This window comes from Toxorhynchites rutilus, chromosome 1 (genome assembly GCF_029784135.1).
Source record: "Toxorhynchites rutilus septentrionalis strain SRP chromosome 1, ASM2978413v1, whole genome shotgun sequence".
Classification (NCBI taxonomy): Eukaryota; Metazoa; Arthropoda; class Insecta; order Diptera; family Culicidae; genus Toxorhynchites; species Toxorhynchites rutilus.
In genome coordinates this window covers 25,888,967-25,907,477 of record NC_073744.1, presented here as the reverse complement: position 1 = coordinate 25,907,477, position 18,511 = coordinate 25,888,967, and the positions used below count along the sequence as shown (strand labels likewise).

Genomic DNA, 18,511 nt, shown 5'->3' with positions numbered 1-18,511 from the left:
TTCTGCTTTGCGGACAATTTTGTCATCCCATCAATTACCTGCTAGAGTGCTACTTTATACGAATCTTTGTGGTGAGTACTTGGCCGTTTCCCATCGTAGTGCATGTTGCTTCTATTTTCTCAATATTTTCAATTTTAGCGACCTGCTTGGTAGCCAGAATCGATCCAACATTGTCAACACCCTGTTGCCGGGAGATGTGCGCCGGTTTCAGGTAGGAAATGCACAAAACAAAGATCTTCTGGGGCAATCCGTCGTTCTTTGATATTTCCTTTCCGGTAACATCGATAACATCGCTCCCACACGAGCTTTCGAGTACAATTTTCTGATGACGGTATGCTTGTGACCTAAGTGGTGCGGACTCAGTCCACTTCATTTTCAAGCAAATTCATGCATGTTTTCAAGCGATTTCTTGCAATAAATTCTCAGACCACCAGAGATGCCAGATTTACAAATATGTTTTCCAGAAAAAGACAAATGAAAATTAATAACTTTTGAATCACTAAACCGATTTAGATGATCGACATATAAAAGTGGAACTAATGACATAGCCCTTTATAAAAAAATCTTTTACTCAAGAAAAAAATAATTTTATTTTAGTAATTATTGATTGTAGTCGTTTTTATTTCTTATGACTTTGAGGGCGCTATATTTTTTTATATTTTTTCTTGAAAGCTGATGATTTTTTACATAACATATCTCGATATCAGAGATGCAATTTTTTCATTTTCAAAATTAACCGGTGGTTCGAAAAATCATTTTTCCCCCTTTGTCCAAAAATGACTTTCTGCAAAAAATCATAACATTTGAACTACTGAACCGATTTAGATGATCGATATATTAAATTGAAGCCAATAAGAAAAATTTGAAAAAAATATCACACTTGCGGGAAGATTGAATTCTAGTCGCATAGGTCTAGTTTAGTCACATAGGAATATTGATCGAAGACTTAAAACATGTTAATTTTACAAAATTATAACTTAAAAACGATAATTATAGCATCTCTGATATCGAGATATGTTAGTTAAATAATCCTCAGCTTTCCATAAAAATATAAAAAACTATAGCGCCCTCTATCTTTAACCTAGAAAACTATGACTCAACTAACTCAATCAATAATTACAAAAACAAAAGTTAAATTTTTTCGCGAAAGTAATATTTTTTCAAAGAAAAATTACTTGTAAGCTTCAATTTAATTTGTCGATGATATGAATCGGTCCAATAGTTCAAAAGTTATGACTTTTTGTAGTGGGAAAATGGGGAAAAATTGTTTTTCGAACCATCAATTAGTTTTGAAAAATCATATCTCAAAAACGAAAAAAATAGCATCTCTGATATCGAGATATTTTATGCAAAAAATTCAGCTTTCAAGAAAAAATATAGCGCCCCCTAGTCCAAAGCCATGAAAACATTAAAAAACGACTACAATCAATAATTACGAAAATAGGATCCATATTCTCTGCAAGTTCAATATTTTTCAATTAAAGCTCATTCACTTCAATTTGATATGTCGATCATCTAAATCGGTTATGTAGCTCGAAAGTTATGCATTTTTTAAAAAAGAAAAAAGTGAAAAGAAAATGATTTTTTGAACCACCCTAAAAAATGGGCACCCTAATGAAAAAAAATACGGGTCTAATGTTTTGCGATAAAGAACAAAATTACCACTTTTGACGAAAATATATCGGTTTAGCATGGAATGGCTGTATATATATATATACAAAATACAATGTCACGTGCATTGCGATGTACAAAGTATTAATGAATATGTGAAAATTAACGTTAAAAGACATTTCTATAGATATGCACACTTTTACAGACTTTACCACATTTTTAACAGCCATTCACATGTTTTTACAGACTTTTTTCAAAAATCATCTGGCATCTCTTCGTTCAACGTTTTACTGCCTAATCTAATAATCAGCTATACCTTCTAAGGGTGCTCATACACTGTTTGACCGAAGCCAAATATTTGACTCTTTTTGACAGATAAAATTTGGTCAACGTGTACTGATCAAATATATTCTGCACAAAACACGACAAGCAAATATTCAATTATTGGATGCCTAAAATATTTTTTCAGTCTGTTCTTCGAACCTGTCGGTACATGGTTAGGTTACCTTGAATATTTCAGTTGATTTTTTCCATGTTCGGTGTTTGATATTGTTTACTACTGTTGAAAATTGAAGAGTGGCAAACAAAATAGTGTTTGTACAAATATCAAATCAAACCTTATCTGTCAAAAAATAACAAATATTTGACCTCCGAGCAAACAGTGTACGGCTACCTTAATATCTGTGAAAAAACAAACAGTTGACAGAAAATGTGAAACGGATGCATTCAATTGGCGATCTAACGTACAAATCTACACATAGGCGGCGCTGCGGTGAAAGTGATGATGGTTTTAAATTTAGCAATGTAAGCTTATGGAAAGTTTCTAGTTATTTCTATAAAATACAATGTTATAGTCATAAAAGATTTTTTGATTGCGATGAGTTTGGAAGAAAATTAACTCTGCGCAATTTTATATATATATAACATGTTATTTTCTTACCTCTTTCAGTAGTGACTGTATAAATGTTGGCAATGGTTGAATCAAAAAAGGAAATTCGAGAGCACAATCAAAAACAAGTTGAAAAATGTATGGTTCCTGCATGTGAGAACTACCTTGGAAAGTCCGGAAGTATAATATACATGAATGGTTTTTGAGTTTTAGGTTACATTATCATCATTTTCTTAGTTCAAAAACAAAATCCAGATGTCTCACCGTTTACGTTTTGCGTTAGATCGCTAATAAATGGGCCTAACTTTTTATAAGATCTAATTGAAGTTACCCAGCAAACATTAAATCGCATAACAAGCGTATATATAACATCATATGCCCTAAAATTTGGTTGGCATATAATGCGCCTAACTGGCATATGCATGCAAAAGTGGAGGCCATATACATACATGGCAAATGCTTACCGAATTTGTTTGGATGAATATGCAACTTTAACCGGCTATAATAGCGATTATGTTGGAATTGAATTGCGATCTAATATGAATATATTCATGAATTGTCAAAGCACCAAATACGACTTTTGCCATACTCATATACGATTTATTACAGACATAGAAAAAAAAACAAATGGCGCAAAATATTTTCGTGAAATGTTTATTATAACCTCACGAATCGCCATTTTAATATATGAGTATTTATGTTCGTACAAATAATAATTGATTGATAGACTTATGTGAGTGGAATATGAATGTTTAAAATGACACAGATTGATGTTTGGTGAAAACTGCTCTGATGTGGGTTCGAACTCCGGTCGTCTGGATTATCATCCACCAGCTATCTCGCGCGGCTATCTGAAATTTAATTCAACAGCAGTTAAAACTTTCGAGTGCATCAGCATTTCATTGACATTTCAATATGATGTAATATGTTCTTTATTAGGATCTAATATGATTACTGTTTCATGATTTTCTTCAGCATGCAACACGATTTACTACAGTACTGAATCGATTTAAATTATACGCTTATACGACACATAAACTGCATCAGTGTAATATACGCATATGATGCGGATTAAATATATTTTACGACAATATACATTATAAAATTGATGTTTCTTATACCGAATTACGACTTAATTTGATAATGGTATATAAAATCGAGTTTTTACATTTTATGCAATTTCAAATATACACGATACATACTTTGATTGATATTATATGCGATTCTGATTTATTCGGATTTCTTGTAAGACTTGGCACGTGCAAAATTATACGATTTAATGTTTGCTGGGTAGATCCTTTTGCATCAAAAGGGTCTATCTAAAAAGTTGAGCATTATATGTTAGGCCGTTTTTTCAAAATGATTTTTACGTGTTTTTCTATCTATTGTTTGTAGTTTTTGTCAATTATATGGATAGATGGTTGAGTTCTTAAACAAAAAATGTAATAAGGGGCTGTCCACATACCACGTTGACAACTTTAGGGGGGTAAGGGGTACGAAAATGTCCACGCTTGTCCACGGTGAGGAGGGTGGGGATACAGATAATGTCCACGTGGACACGTAAAACAATTTTTTTTAAATATAATATATTCATAAAAGAAATTTTCAAGAATCTTCATACTTTCCGCCCATTTTGAGTACTCCATATTTATCCATAAAATGGTGGTTATGTCGAATATTTTTCCATATCATCGAACTTCTGAAATATGTATTCTGCATGAAACTCACATAAACGGTGAGCGATCAAGCTTCTATTGGTAGTAGATGATCATTGTTTTCAACTTCTAAGCTACGTCATATTTGAGCATAAACTGATCTCTGTGTTATAGGTCCAGGTCTACGTGAGAGTAAATTTGACATGGTGAACTGCTGATACATTTCTATCTGCAGAGTTCATGTGGGATGTTGATAACATTATAAAATGACCGGAATATTGAGAGGATTTTTCAAATAATTTGAGATGGACTCAGCGAAACGAGTGCTATACAAAATTTTATAATACCTACTCAAAAACAGAGTTCATGCGAAGCACTCTGTACTGAAAGAAGCAGATTCAGTCCACCTTTTCTGAGGTTGTACCCTCGTTCCTAAATGTTTCCCGAATTTAATATCCACTTTGCGACGTTATATTTGATACAGCTGCGTTAGGTGTGCTCAGCATCGGAGAGCAGTTTTTCAAGGAACACTTCGTCCTACGAAAGATTAGGATGTTACATGTGAGATTTCTGTTAATTAGCAAATGTTATTACGACCTTTGTGTTTTTTTTTTCAAGGAAGCTTTGAATCCGGGATTAGATTACAAATACTGCACCACAGCCAAGAGGAAAATCCTATTTATACGATCAATGTTATGGTCGAAGTCACAAGCGATAAGTCTTCCTGCTTTATTTTTGTACTTAAACTTGACAAATCTACGTTCAATGGAATTAAACGCATCGAAAATATTTTTCTTCAAATTGGAGCATTTCAGGCACTATTGACTATTGTTTTCTTTGTTCTAATTTTCGCTTCTATATCTGAACTAGTATCTCGCAGTCAAAGTTCAGTGAAGAAGTATGCCTAAATCCAGTTGTTTCTTCATTTGAATGCTTTCGACACATTTTTTTAATATTACATCGATTAGCTTCAAATAAAACTACATTCAACTGCGCTAAATAATTACAGAAGTCTTCAGAAAAATTTCGACACTCGTTTCTCGAAGATTTTCTGCAGGCGAATGATTTTATTGCCAAATAATTTTTTTCAGATGTTTTTTCATGCTTGACTGTAACATTATTTGCTGGATTGCGCAGTTTTACTGTTGTACAGTCCTATGAAGTCACCGAAGAAATGTTTCTAATTTCAGTATGATTTTTTAGAGTGCAATCCTAATGTCCGATGGAATCAAGCGTTTTTGTGTTTGCTTTGGCAACAATCTCCACGTTAAAATCATTACAAAAACAAATATGTATTTGTCGTTGATTCTTTCGAATGTTCTCGAAAAGCGATTTTGAAGGATTAGTATTTTTGGGCGGTTATCATACTGGGATTATTACATAAATGATAGAACAGATTTCCATACACATTAGAACAAATGGGATGAAAAAGAACGAATTTTTGTTTTAGTAACTTTAACCCACCATTTCATACCATTGCCATAACCGAGCGTTTCCTGAAGCCAACGATTCCACATATTTTCAAACTCTCAGATATATTGGTAGTAAGTGGTGTAATCATTATTACATAAATGGAAGCATTAACATTAGCATTAGCATTGAGCAAGTTGCACAATATCGTAGGTGGTACGAATTCAGAACTATTAAGTTGAAAACTAGCCTCCATCCTCCAGACTAATTTAAAATTGAATATAGGCACAATTGAATTATTTCCTTTTTTCAATTGAAATACATGGAAGAATGTTCACGTGGACAACCGGGGAGGGGTATAGTCAATGTCCACGGAGGGGGAGGGGGGAGCCTAAAATCTTGCTTTTTCTGTCCATGTTGCTCTAGAGTTTACCACCATCTGACATATCGTGATGTCGATTACCAAAGTACGTAGAATAAGAAGGTAGTCTCCTCCCTACTTCGTTGAAGTATTGGTAGGCAAAGAAAAAAGCAAACAATAGTAACAAACCATCGATCGAATCTATATAAATTCGAACATTTTTCACTTTTTTTAAATTGTACCACAAGAACTGTCTCAAAATTTGTTTAGAAATGATGAAATAGTAGTCTACTTAACCATTTCAAAATTTAAAACAGTAGAATTATCGCAATTGTATTATCAAAACAATGCAAACACCGATGAACAAATGTGAGGAGAGGTTATGTCGAAGCAGTGTCGCTCACGCAAATTGGTAATATGATGAAGGATTAAGTCCCACACTACTGTTTTTTTTCTCTTTTATTAAAGCATCGCTCGAACATTCATGCGAAAATTGGCAATAGGAAACATCGGAATGGTTTCCGGTAGCAGCTTCACCAGATTCTTTGGTAATGTTAGATATGCTAAGAATGGTAGCGGAACGATTTGGAAGTTCCAAGGAGCGAATGTATGGGATGGTTGAAAACATCTTCGAAACGAGGAAGAAAGCTATACTCACCCAAGAAACATTCAATGCAATTGATGACGACACCTTTTAAGTTACCAATACAAACATACTTCATCTACTACTCCATTCCGTTATATTCGCTTCATGTAAACAGTTATTTTCAGTTCCTATTGGAATTTAATGTAAACAGTTTATTTGTCCAATTGTCAAAATCAGCTGATAAATACATGCATCTATATGCATGGGGTGAAAGCGTTTCGGCCACCTTCGCTTGAGAAAACATTCGTTCACCTGAGTTCCAAAAATGTTCAAAGTACTATCGAAATTGGCCGGCATCTGTGGCTATGTGGTCCAATATGGTTGCATAACCCACTGCACTTTCGAGTATTTGGGTGATTTTGTAGTGGTACGTCTCAAAGCAACGTCTCAGCATTACATAATTTTATCAACATTGGTTTAATTGCAGTGCGTTGGACCCTCGATGGAACCAACACTGCACACGAACAATGTTCTGTTAACCGACAGAATCAGTCCCCGGCTGAACCATCTCCAGCGGGGTGATATCATTATCACCAAGAGTCCCACCAATCCGATGCAGCATGTGTGCAAGCGAATCGTCGGAGTGCCCGGGGATACAATCTTAACCCGAGTGTCGTACAATCTGAACCCAATATCGAACAATTACACGACGTACACGACGGTCGTCCCACGGTCATCGAGTCGGGAAGTCAGTGGGAAGCAGTTAAAGTTACGATGGAAGGCAGATTTTGTTTCTGATTCGGTGAGGCCAGGAAACGATGCACCGCGTGAGGTTGTCCCGAGCTCCACAGTAGCAGAGCAGACGTCGGAAGAGCCACCTCGTCAGGAAGCTAGAACCGGTGTTATCACGGTTCCAAAGGGTCACTTGTGGATCGAAGGCGACAATGTGCATAACAGTTCGGATTCGAGGAATTACGGCCCAGTTCCTATCGGATTGGTTAAAAGTCGAGCAGTTTGCCGAGTTTGGCCACCGGCGGAATTTAAAGTACTTGCCTAGTGTGTGGTGTGTAGTGCTGGATGTGATTTAAGCGTAATTTATTGTGAATGTCAATTGTGTGTTACCTCAGTACATTAGGCGCGAATGAAAACTTCGTTTCCATTAGGTTTTAAATAAATTATTGTATTTGTGTAATACTCAATAATTTTTGTTACATTTAGTTGGAATTTCATTTTATCGGAAGAGTTTGGCAAATAGCTACACTGCAGTTCTGCGCATAGTTGTCCCATGTTCCAAAATCAGCAACTGAGAAAAACGCAATCGAAGTTTTCTAGCATATTTTTCTACCAGAAGCGTTTAGCATTTCCGTTTGGCACTACACCGGGTTTTTTTTTAATAAGCAGTAAACTACTGTTCAATGAAATATGAAATGTTCCCCTCACTTGAATCAATCAAGCTTGATTACGGTTCGAAAATACATGGTGGGACAGTTGTGAGTAGCAGCCTGGGACAATAGAACCTGATGTTGTTTTTTCCGAAAGAATATGCATAAAAACATCGTTTAATGATCTGCAACACATTTGCAGAATATAAATCTCTTTGTTAATAGGCATTCGCTAACAAGGCGTACACGTGTTCTGTTAAATTTTTTTTTCATTTGTTTGAGAATTAGTTCGTTCTTCCAAATCAGAAATGAGTCCATTAACTCTGCTGAAAGCGTGACATAAAATTATTGTACTTGAACCGATTCATTTATTATGGATCTACAAAAAATGCATGATGGGACAGTTATGTCTAGAATATCAACATAGATCAATTGAGCTTGATGTTGTTTTTTGAAAATCTGAAAACAAACAAAAGACGGGTGGGTAATGTCGGGGACATAACCGGAGTGATGTAGGACTATACAAAGGGGGCAACTTTTGTTAAATATATTTTTAAATGAGGGGCTTAGAATGAAAGGGGTGTAAGTGACTTTCTCTTCATCAACTTTTTCTTGAGTTAATAACTCAACTGCAAAAACGTTCCAATTTGAGTTTGCTATAGAATTCGAAAGATGAGGTTCTGACCTATCTTTCATATTGGCAAATACAGCTGGGAATATGTTTGCAGCTGAGTTGTGACAAAAAAGAGAGAGTCGATGTAGAGAAATCGATGATGTCACTTACACCCCTTTCATTTTGAGCCCCTCAAATATATTGCGGCACATACTCACAGGATAGAGAAAAATCGGGACACTCAGCTAAAGAGATGGGTCCAACGAGACGATGGAACAAAAAACAAAAGGAAGCGACAGCATAAAAAAGCCATCGTATTTTGTAAATAACTTGTAACAACTCTTTTGTGAATAGTTTGGTGGTCTTGAAAAGTGCTCATATATCCTGTATCGTTCTCACAATGCCGAAGGCTTTGTCCTCATTTTGCAGAAGCACTCTTCTCGACAGACTGAATGCAGTCACAGGCACTGGTGTACTGGATCGATTCCACGAAAGCGATCGATTCCTGCCGCTCATGACACTGCTCCAGCCTCTCCTGTCGTTGCTGCCGCTCCATGATAAAACGATGACCTTGGTACACCCGTTCTGCTCCGCGGTTAGAAAAAGAATTATGTTTTTGGTTGGTTTTTGATTATAGAGACTTTAAACTTTTTCAGTTCATTCATCTCTAGCCTTGAGAAAGGCCATTGGAAAAACTTCTCTACTCTACTTCTGCACTACACCTTCACCCTCATTGCCTTGAGAAAGGCACTCGATTCATCGTCGTCCAGCTCATCCAGCAACGATGTTGTCCAGTCAGTGTCCACACAAATAATGATTTGCAATGTCGATTTCCCCCAGGCAGCTTGGTTTTGATGTCTCTGTTAGGAACAAAAGTTCCCTCTACTTTCGTGTATTTGCAATGTCGATTTCCCCCAGGCAGTTTGGATTTGATGTCTCTGTTAGGGAATACATTTGGATAGGAACAAAAGTTCTCCCTACTTTCATGTATTTGCTATGACGGTTTCCCTCCAGACAGCTTGGTTTTGATGTCTCTGTTAGGGACCCGTCGCATGTGTCGTCAATATCGACCAATCAGAAGTGAGCATTTCCGTTAGGATAGGGGTTGAGATTTTTCAATTGTTTGATAGTTAGTTTCATGACACATATTATTTTCTTCATTATAAAAATAGGTAATGAAGTGCCGAAATCGATAGACGAAAAAAATTTCATCAATCCATCATGAAATGACTGAGCAAAATGCGTTTGAAATTGGGCAATTTTCACGATGTGCTCGATTTTCGATTTTCAATTTGTACCCCAATATTTTCCCGAAAGACGTAATCCTACGTCAAAAGACATGGTGAGACAGTTATGTCTAGAATATCAACATGGAACAATTGAGTTTGATGTTGTTTTTTGAAAAGCTGGGAACAAACAATAAGGTTTCTTGTGGTTTTCTGGAAGATTAGGCATAAAAACATCGTTTTATGAAGAATAGTGAACATTGTCAAAATGTAACATGGGACAACTATGCGTAGAACGGCAGTATAGGTTAGTGCGGATAACTCATCTGAAGCTAGATCGGCCCAACAAAACACAAATACTCTTGAGAAATTCCGTTCCTGCGCCTGGAGCTGGTAAGGGAGTCTTCCAACATATAATATCGTCTTCTTCGCTTCCTGTAATCGTCCCCATTAATAGTGCCACGGACCCAGATGCATCCGTCAATTTTGCTGCTTCAGCTTGGATCGACTGTACACTTTGCAGTTGCTCTCACACCGAATGACGCTTGAGAATAGTGAATCATTCTCATTATTATTAGTTGACAGCTCAAGAACAAAACATCATCATTTTACTGGCTGCGCCATCTGGTTGTGGATCTGAATTCAATTCAACAATTTGTCAGCTCCACCCCGGAGCGAAGAAGGCCGACATCGTGTCTGCCACATACAGCCTTCTCGAGAAATGCGAGAGCGTCGAACAGAAGCCTGGTTCCGGCCGCTAAAGCTGAAGAGAAAAACCGAGAGAAAGGTGTTCTAATCGTTCCGCGCCTTGACCCGGAACGGCCAAACGGTGAAGAAGTACCTGGTCAAAATGGACATTTTTATGCCGAAGCGTCAGTCGAAGACAGCCGTGTATAAGCAATAGGCAATCACTTAGCAGGAGCGGCTGCAGGTACTGGTGGAAAACATCTTTCCGGCGAAGCGCGACGTCGTGGTCATAATGGATAACGAGACATACTTGACGCTGGACAGCAATGATTGGCAGAGGACTGGGTATTATCGTTCCCCATCCAGAAGGTATGCGATGACAAGTTCCTGAAGCAGGATCTTCTATGATTAACGGTCAGCAAGATGGAAATGTCCAATCCGCAGATCACTGGAGCAGATGGAGAAGATAAACGTTGTACTGAAGACCACCAGACCTCTAAACGTCCTCCTGCTTCGACCGTTAGAAAAAAAGACGGGTGGGTAATGTCGGAGACATAACCGGAGTGACGTAGGACTATATAAGGGGGACAGCTTTTGTTATATATATTTTCCGATATATTGTTTTATTTTCTTCTTCCGCGTGAATACCTACCTAGCTACCTGGAAAATTAATTAGTTTACTGTTTATTTTTTATGAACATGTTGGTGGTTCTGGAAACAACCTTTGGTGTTGTGTTTTTTTTTCTTATGATGGCCCACATGGAATACATCTTTGCATTGTCTTGTGTGCAAATGAAATATTGTGATACTCTAGCTCTTTACCTAATGATACATAACTCCCGGATATCAATTTTCACTCACGCATCACTAATAATCATCTACGATTTACGTCTCGGCTGCTAATAAATGGTGCTCTTCATACAGCTTCCCGATTGAAATATCGGTGTGACAGGGCGACCCACTGTCTATGATGCTGTTCGCTCTATACCTAAATCCACTTCTCACACGAATCGAGGTGATCAGTGATAGTGCCTTGGCTGTAGCATATGCGGATATTAGCATGGGGACAACATCTTCACATGAAATTATACTATCAATGAATTGTTCATCCTGTTTGAAATAGTTGCTGGGCCGAAACTGAACTGCCGAAAGACGATTCCAAGTACAGGAGGCGATGAAAATCAGCGGATAGTGTCGTTGCTTCCGACAGAGACGGTGGAAATCCTTGATATCGCCTTTGCAAATCTATATAAATAAAAATGGTTGGCCAATTGCGTTCGTAAGCGCAAAACCCGAGGAAGCAATGGTCCGATTTGATCTGTTTTTATTTTGCTGTATCAATATAGCGAAGAGAAAATCGGAGAATATTCGGAACTCTGGTAGCTCACATTTTTATGTAAGTTTTCCAAAACACCCACCAGCATTATATGCAATCAAAAGCCCAGCTCCATCACTCCTCGGAACACGATGAGCACTCCTCCATCCGAGGCGCTTCCACCGATTTCAATACACCTCGGTTGACGATTTGACTTTTTTCAGTTCATTCGTCTCTAGCCTTGAAAAAGACTTACTTTACTCCTGCACTACACCTCCACCCTCATTGCCTTGGGAAAGGCACTCGATCCCTCGCGATCCAGCTTGTCCAGCAACGATGTTGTCCAGTCCGTGTCCACACAAAAAAAAGACCAAGCACCACCATCGCTTTCGTTATATAGTCATATAGTCTACGTCAGAGATCGAAATTCTCGCTCGGCTGCGCGATAAATATTCATTTAATCAATCTAGTTTTCGATGAACTGTGTATTGTTGATATTTTCGTCTCTTCCTTTTCACCGAAAATTCTTTTTCAGAGAGAAAGAGATGTCGAAAATCTCTATCTCGGAAGTTCAACGAGAATGCTTTTTCGTCTCTCATTTGGTACTGAAAATATGGAGCGAAAAATCAAAGCTAACTTTACCAACATTAGCCTGTTAGAGCAGCGTCCAAACGATCTGCATTTGGACAGCGTGTGAATTGTACAAATATTAATCCATCTCATGTTCACTTCACGATGAAATCCAATATTGCCGCATGTTTTCAGCTGTACTGAAGAAGTGAAAAACCATTATCGGCATCAAGGAGTCACTGAAAACGAGACCATTTTTCGGCAATCATAACTCACCGAAAAATAAAAATCGGCTCTGCGTTTCTCGCGAGAATCGAAGTGAGCGTATAATATTCTCTCGCTTCCTATATTTTCAGCTATGTTTCTCTGTGGGTGAAAATGGATGTTTTTCGTCTCAAATCGGCGAGCATTTCGATCTCTGGTCTACGTTGTAGCGACCGCCTCTATACATAATCTCTTTTGCTTTCCCCACTCGTCTTCACCCTGTCGCTACGTTTCGACCGTTCCTGTGGTTGCTGGTGTTGAATAGCTGTTTGCTGCGGTAGCGTAGACAAAATGTATGGGAGAGTAGGTATTTCTTTCTTCCAATATTCATCAATTTGAGCTTTACATGAACTGAAAAATCGTAATGTAGGGCATATAACAAATTGCTGAGGATATTTCCTATTAATTCGTGTATTAGGAATCAAAATCCATCAATTAATGAAAGAGGTATTAACTTTCAAAAACTGAACACTTTTTCACATTGAAATATTGAAATGGGCCCCTATATTGAACGGTTAGACGTAGTCCTACGTCAAAAAATTGGGCTAACCTCAAACGGAGGATGTACTCCAATTCGTGGTCAATACGGAGAAGCAGCTGATCGCCAAAACCACGAAAGGGCTGAAGGACATGCCGAAATCCATCTTTTCACCGATCATGGCTACGGCTCCGGGCGTCAAAGCAGATTTTGTAGAAGGCTTAGTAACCGAAACATTTGTTCTATTGAATTATCTTTTGACGTGGGACTACGTCTAACCGGAGTATATGGGGGGTAAAACCTAAAAACCTAAACACAGAGCATGCAGGAAAAAATGAAAGATTCCGAATGCTTATAACTCGAACATTCCTTACTGGATCGGAAAGATGTTTGCATCAACTGATAGGGAATATTTCTACGCATCTATCGCGATTAATAAAATGTTATTTTTCATTAGATAAACAATTGAATTACTGTAAAATGTTGAGCGTTATCAAAACGCCCTAACTGCCTCGTTTTGATTGGCCCAATTTACGGTTTCCCCGACACAGCCATCAAAACCAAGCAGCCTTGGGGAAAACGGCATTGCAAATACATGAATGTCGGGGGTATTTTTGTTCCGACTGAAATGTGGTTCCCTAACACTTCAAATCCATGAAACGTAAGGAAATTGGCATTGCAAATACATGCAAGTCGGGGGCATTTTTTTCCGGCGGAAATGAGTTTCCCCAACCCAGACTTCAGAACCAAGCTGTCTGAGGAAATTGGCATTGTAAATCCATGCAGATCGGGATTCTTTTTGTTCCGACTGAAATGTGTTTGCCTTCAAAACCAAGGTGTTTGGGGAAATCGGCTTTGCAAATAAATGCAAACTGCGAGTACTTTTGCACTCGCTTGCCTTTGTGCAGACCAGAAGATGTTTCCTTAACACGGTCTTCTAAAGCTTAGGAATCTGGGAAATCGTGCAGACATTAGAGGCGAATGAACTTTCAAGTTTAAAGCCTATATAGTGTAAAAAGCAGAAGTTGAAGTTGTTCATTCAAGCCGGGAGTATTTCTGCCCCCGCATGTTTTTTTTGCACTCCAAAAAGTGTTTTCCTAACACGGATTACAAAAGCGTTGACTCGGTTATTCAAGATTGCATTGAAGGCCTTCATATCCTCTGCTCACTGAATTTCTACGCCTACCATTCGATGATTAGGCAAAATGTTGATAACCATTTGCTGCGATAACGCCTATTGATTAAACAATATGCGTTCGACGTACATGTCATAATCGAAACTGAGTGCCTGAAGTTCATCAATTCAAGCAAATTCGCGGTTCGAGAAGTACGTACACTTGAGAGATGCAAACTTCAGAGGGAAATGTGAAATAAAATAATCGTATGATAATTCTTCCGTTCACATATTTTGTCCTAGGCATCATACTAAACGTAAAAGGACTGTCATTAAATTTACTTGTAACGAAGAACATAATCTATCACAATGCATGAATTGACCTTACATGGCATTTATTCAATCATTTTACTCACAAAGCAAATATATTGAATTCAATTAAATTCGGAAATTGTTTCATTCAATCAATACAAACAAATGATTGCTAAGCCAAATTGTCCCACGTCAACCTTGCGGTTATATCATAGATATAACCCAATCATTTTGTAGTTTATTTTTCGTCGCCATCCGAGGTTAGTCCATTTTTTCATGCAAATGTTATCTCGAGATAGATTTGACGTAATAATAGTTGAAATGCAGGTTTTTCTATGGCACTTTCATTTGAAAAAAATAATTGAAAACTATTCCGACGGGTTCCGGAGAGCTGGAGAGCTTCCTCCTGTTTTCCTTTTCGTCCACCAAGTTAGAGCAACAAGGATGCTGGTTCGCGAAATGTAAAGGTTTCCAAATGTTGTAACACTTCTGAAGATTATTTCCCCATTTTTTCGTCGTATCACATATATTCTGAATAGTAAAATTTGGTTCGTGTAGAACCAAAATGTTACATGTTTTGCAAAACAAATTTTATTTTATGATTATTCTTTGTCAACAAATTCAGTTTGAGAGTACGTAGCGTAAGTAGATGTTATTATTATATGTTAGCCCAGCAGAATTCAACCAATCAGAATCTTCGGGCCGAATTTGACAGATAACTGGCCCGGAATTGACCCCTCTATTCTTAAGTGCAGTGTTCGAAAATGTCCACCTTATCAACACTGTAATAAACACAATGCACACCCCCGAAAATATCAAGCTGTGATATTCAGAGAAACCCCTCATTTATATTAACTTCATTTTTATTATAATTGTTTTCTCATCCAAAAACAGAAATTAATAAAATAAAATTATTACAATACGCTATCTGTTTGTTTTTCTCTCGTCACATTTTCCGTTTGTTCTCAACTTACCCCATGAGATCAGCTTGCCGTTGTTGTTCTTGTTGTTGTCATAATTATTCACCACGTTATTCTCATTCAAGTATGTTTCGAATATTTGTCAGTTATAATGTTCTCCCAGGAAACACAACTTCTTTGTCTTTTTTGTTCGTTCTCCACTTGTTGTATACAATTCGACAGCAGGGTTTTCTTGAGCTCTGCGTTTGTGTTGTTTCTATATTAGAGTATCGTTTACCTCTTCGAATTTTATTTTTCCCATTAGGTATCATGTTTTTGCTCTGCTATATATTTTTACGCGCAATCGTGTTTGTGCGCGGGCTTGGTTATTGACTTTTCGTGTATCAGTGTTTACTAAATATAAAAACTTTTCTGTTTTGTCCAAATGAGTATATTTTAGAGATTTTCCTGTGTGCGGAAAGTGAACTACTGATGGTTTTCAAAATATTGTAATTCCTGTTTTTGTTTTTTTTCTGGCATTCTGGTGAATGTCAGTGTGAGAAAACGCATTTTCTTAGTTGCGAAAAATTAAGCTCTTGAATTTTGCACAGCTGATAAAATTGTTTGATTGTTCTGTGTGTGTGTGTTTTTTTTTGTATCAAATGTGTATTTCAGCTGCCAGCATATTTTACTTGTGAGAACCTGTACTTGATTTGAACAATAAATTTCAGAACACTTTTCTTCAGAGTGGTTGCCTGCTGACTTATTCATTTTCTTTAATTTTTTAGGAAAAATTGTGAGCTAGAAAACAATTGAAAAAATCGAATTGAACCTACGCAGACATAACCTCAGTTCTCAACTGTTTCTACTGATTTAAACACAAATTAACAACACAATAAAGACAACGGAAACTCAACAACATTTGTACATCGCTAACAACACCAAATGAAATTCCCTATTCAACATTTCGACAATAGGATTGGCGTCTGTAATTCGTTCTATAATAATACTCTTCAAACCGCTGTTTTTTCCGTGGTGAATAGCAAATCTGATAGCATTCTGTTTTACTGTTTTATATGTGATTTTCTTCGTTCACGTAAAACAGTTCAACCATGAAACATTTCTCCAATGAATTACTTTGTTTACTAATGCTGAAATTTCGATTCAACGTAGTATATGTGTATGTATGTGTGTGTGTGTTTATGTGTCTTCTCAGTTTTCCCCGCCTTCCCCTTCGATCGTATATTGTTTCATAGTGTGTGTATTTGTGTGTATTTTCCTTCTGTTTTTTGTTGCTGAATTAATAAAAATATGATTCTAAGTCAAACTTTGCGGTCACTCTCGCTTTAGTTTTTCACTGCCGAGTTTTCATCCGAGTGTTCGTTCTGTTTAATCCTTCCTCTTTTTAGATTAGCTTTGCTTTCTTCATCTTCTTTAATTATACTTCTTTTACCTTTAATTATTAATAATCATGTTAACATTTGTTTTTTTGGTTAATATTAAGTCTAACTAATATTTCCTTTATTCGTGTCTCGCTCTGCGTTCCCACCAGCCGGGTTATTCCGCCCCAACTTCGTAAACCTTTGCTTTTAAGTTTCTGTTTTGTGTGTGTCTGTTATTTTTTTGTTTGTTTTCTCTATCACTTCGTTTTTAGTTAATCTTGTTGTTTTTAAATTTTGCCCTTCCGATTTAGTGCGCGCCCTCAGCTCGTATCCGTATTTTTCTCTCTTCCTCATCTCTGTTTCAATTTGGAAAATGTGATTAATATCCTGGTTATGTAGCCATGTTCTTTTTCTTATGAGCTTCACTCTTCGTTCGCCATCGGGTAGTATTATGTACGTGTGTGTGTTTGTGCTTCATTTTGTCAGTTTGTTCAAGAATAACTTTTTCCTTTATGAAATTCGATGCTTTTTCCTTATATTTTGTTATCAATATAAACGTTTATTTCTGCTCTTTGTTTGAATTTTTGATTTTTTTTTCATCTACTATGAGTTAATGACATGCAACTCAAATGAAGTGGTGTGATCCTGAACGGGGTGAAGTTCCAATTTAGTATGCAAATCTCTTTTTTTGTTCTTTTCAGAATTTTTGTTTTCATTATTTTTTCTCTCATATTGACAATATAAAATCAGCCAGGGTGTGGTTTTTTACTCTTATTTCCGTGTTGACCTAGATTAGTGGTAGATACTTTTTTTTTGGTTTTAATTTAAAATAATAACTAGACTTTCGAAACGTTCCAATACAATTGTCTTTTGACGGACACTTCGCTTGTCGTTAGTAATCCACTGTAACTTGGGTATCGTTTAATCTTGTGCTAAACAATTACAACTTTAATCGTCATCTTGTTAAGTAAGATTACATTTGTTTTTTTTGTTTTGTTTCTTATCCTGCTTGCGAGAGAGTTGCGATATCTTATCTACTGAGCCCGATACCTTATGTTTTTTTTGTGATTTTTTTTTGGTTTTGTGTGTAATATATTTGTGTTTTAATTGTAACTGGTTTGTTTGTGTTTGCTGTTTGTAGATTACTAGGTTTGTAGTGTTTCTGTGTTGTGCTCGTTCGCTGCCCTCTTTTTACTTAAGATCTAGCTCACAATCACAGTCACAATCGCACTCTTCCTCCAGACAGGCCGGGCATTCTAGTTCACTATCTTGTCAGTACAGCCAGGACACCGGGACCCACTGAGCCGTGGAGTGCACCTTGTCGATTGCGTTCTCCAGCGTCGCTATCGTCTCGCCGATGTCGTTGTTCACGATCGTCTGGTCGAAAAAGTGTCCGTAAGCCTGTCGTAGCATGTCCGACTCCTTCGCCAAGCGTTCCAAGCTGCCGTCGTACTGTAAGATAAGAGAGGAGCGCCTCGATTCGATCAACATCGTGTTCCATTTCTAGATAATTTTATGATTTGTGACATTGAATTTTGAATCTGAATCTAAATTGAGAGTCTAGAATCCGAAATACGAATCTAGATTTCGGATGCTATATCCGATTATGACTTACTGTAGAGGCAATTAAATTCAATTTGAACAACTTTGGTAAGACTCGCAATGATTATTTGACAGCGTTCAAAGAGGGAATACGAGAAGTACGGTGGAACAATAAGATAAAATTTGAAAAACAATTCAAAAGGTTTCTGAATATC

At 37.1% G+C, this 18,511-nt stretch overlaps 2 protein-coding genes across 16 annotated transcripts in view; one reads left to right on the top strand and one right to left on the bottom strand.

Annotated features, from left to right (window-relative positions):
• The first annotated feature begins 6,673 nt into the window (after positions 1–6,673).
• LOC129776996 (mitochondrial inner membrane protease subunit 1) lies at positions 6,674–8,002 on the top strand. The gene is made up of 2 exons (XM_055783022.1): positions 6,674–6,939; positions 7,000–8,002. The coding sequence occupies exons 1-2, from the start codon at positions 6,838–6,840 to the stop codon at positions 7,567–7,569; spliced, it is 672 nt and encodes a 223-aa protein (XP_055638997.1). The 5' UTR covers positions 6,674–6,837; the 3' UTR covers positions 7,570–8,002.
• A 7,316-nt stretch (positions 8,003–15,318) lies between these two features.
• Positions 15,319–18,511, bottom strand: part of LOC129776923 (peripheral plasma membrane protein CASK) — an 858,562-nt gene continuing 855,369 nt past the window's right edge. For all 15 annotated transcript variants that reach the window (XM_055782870.1, XM_055782878.1, XM_055782933.1 and 12 more), the window contains one exon: positions 15,319–18,206. In XM_055782870.1, coding sequence (XP_055638845.1) covers positions 18,027–18,206 — 180 coding nt within the window. In that variant the 3' untranslated portion in view covers positions 15,319–18,026. The remainder of the gene's footprint in view (positions 18,207–18,511) is intronic.

Excerpts from the sequence above, each read along its gene's own strand:
- LOC129776996 (XM_055783022.1), top strand. The coding sequence starts at position 6,838 with ATGTTCAAAGTACTATCGAAATTGGCCGGCATCTGTGGCTATGTGGTC. Across the intron at positions 6,940-6,999 it reads ATTTGGGTGATTTTGTAGTG|TGCGTTGGACCCTCGATGGA; the intron begins GTACGTCTCAAA and ends GTTTAATTGCAG.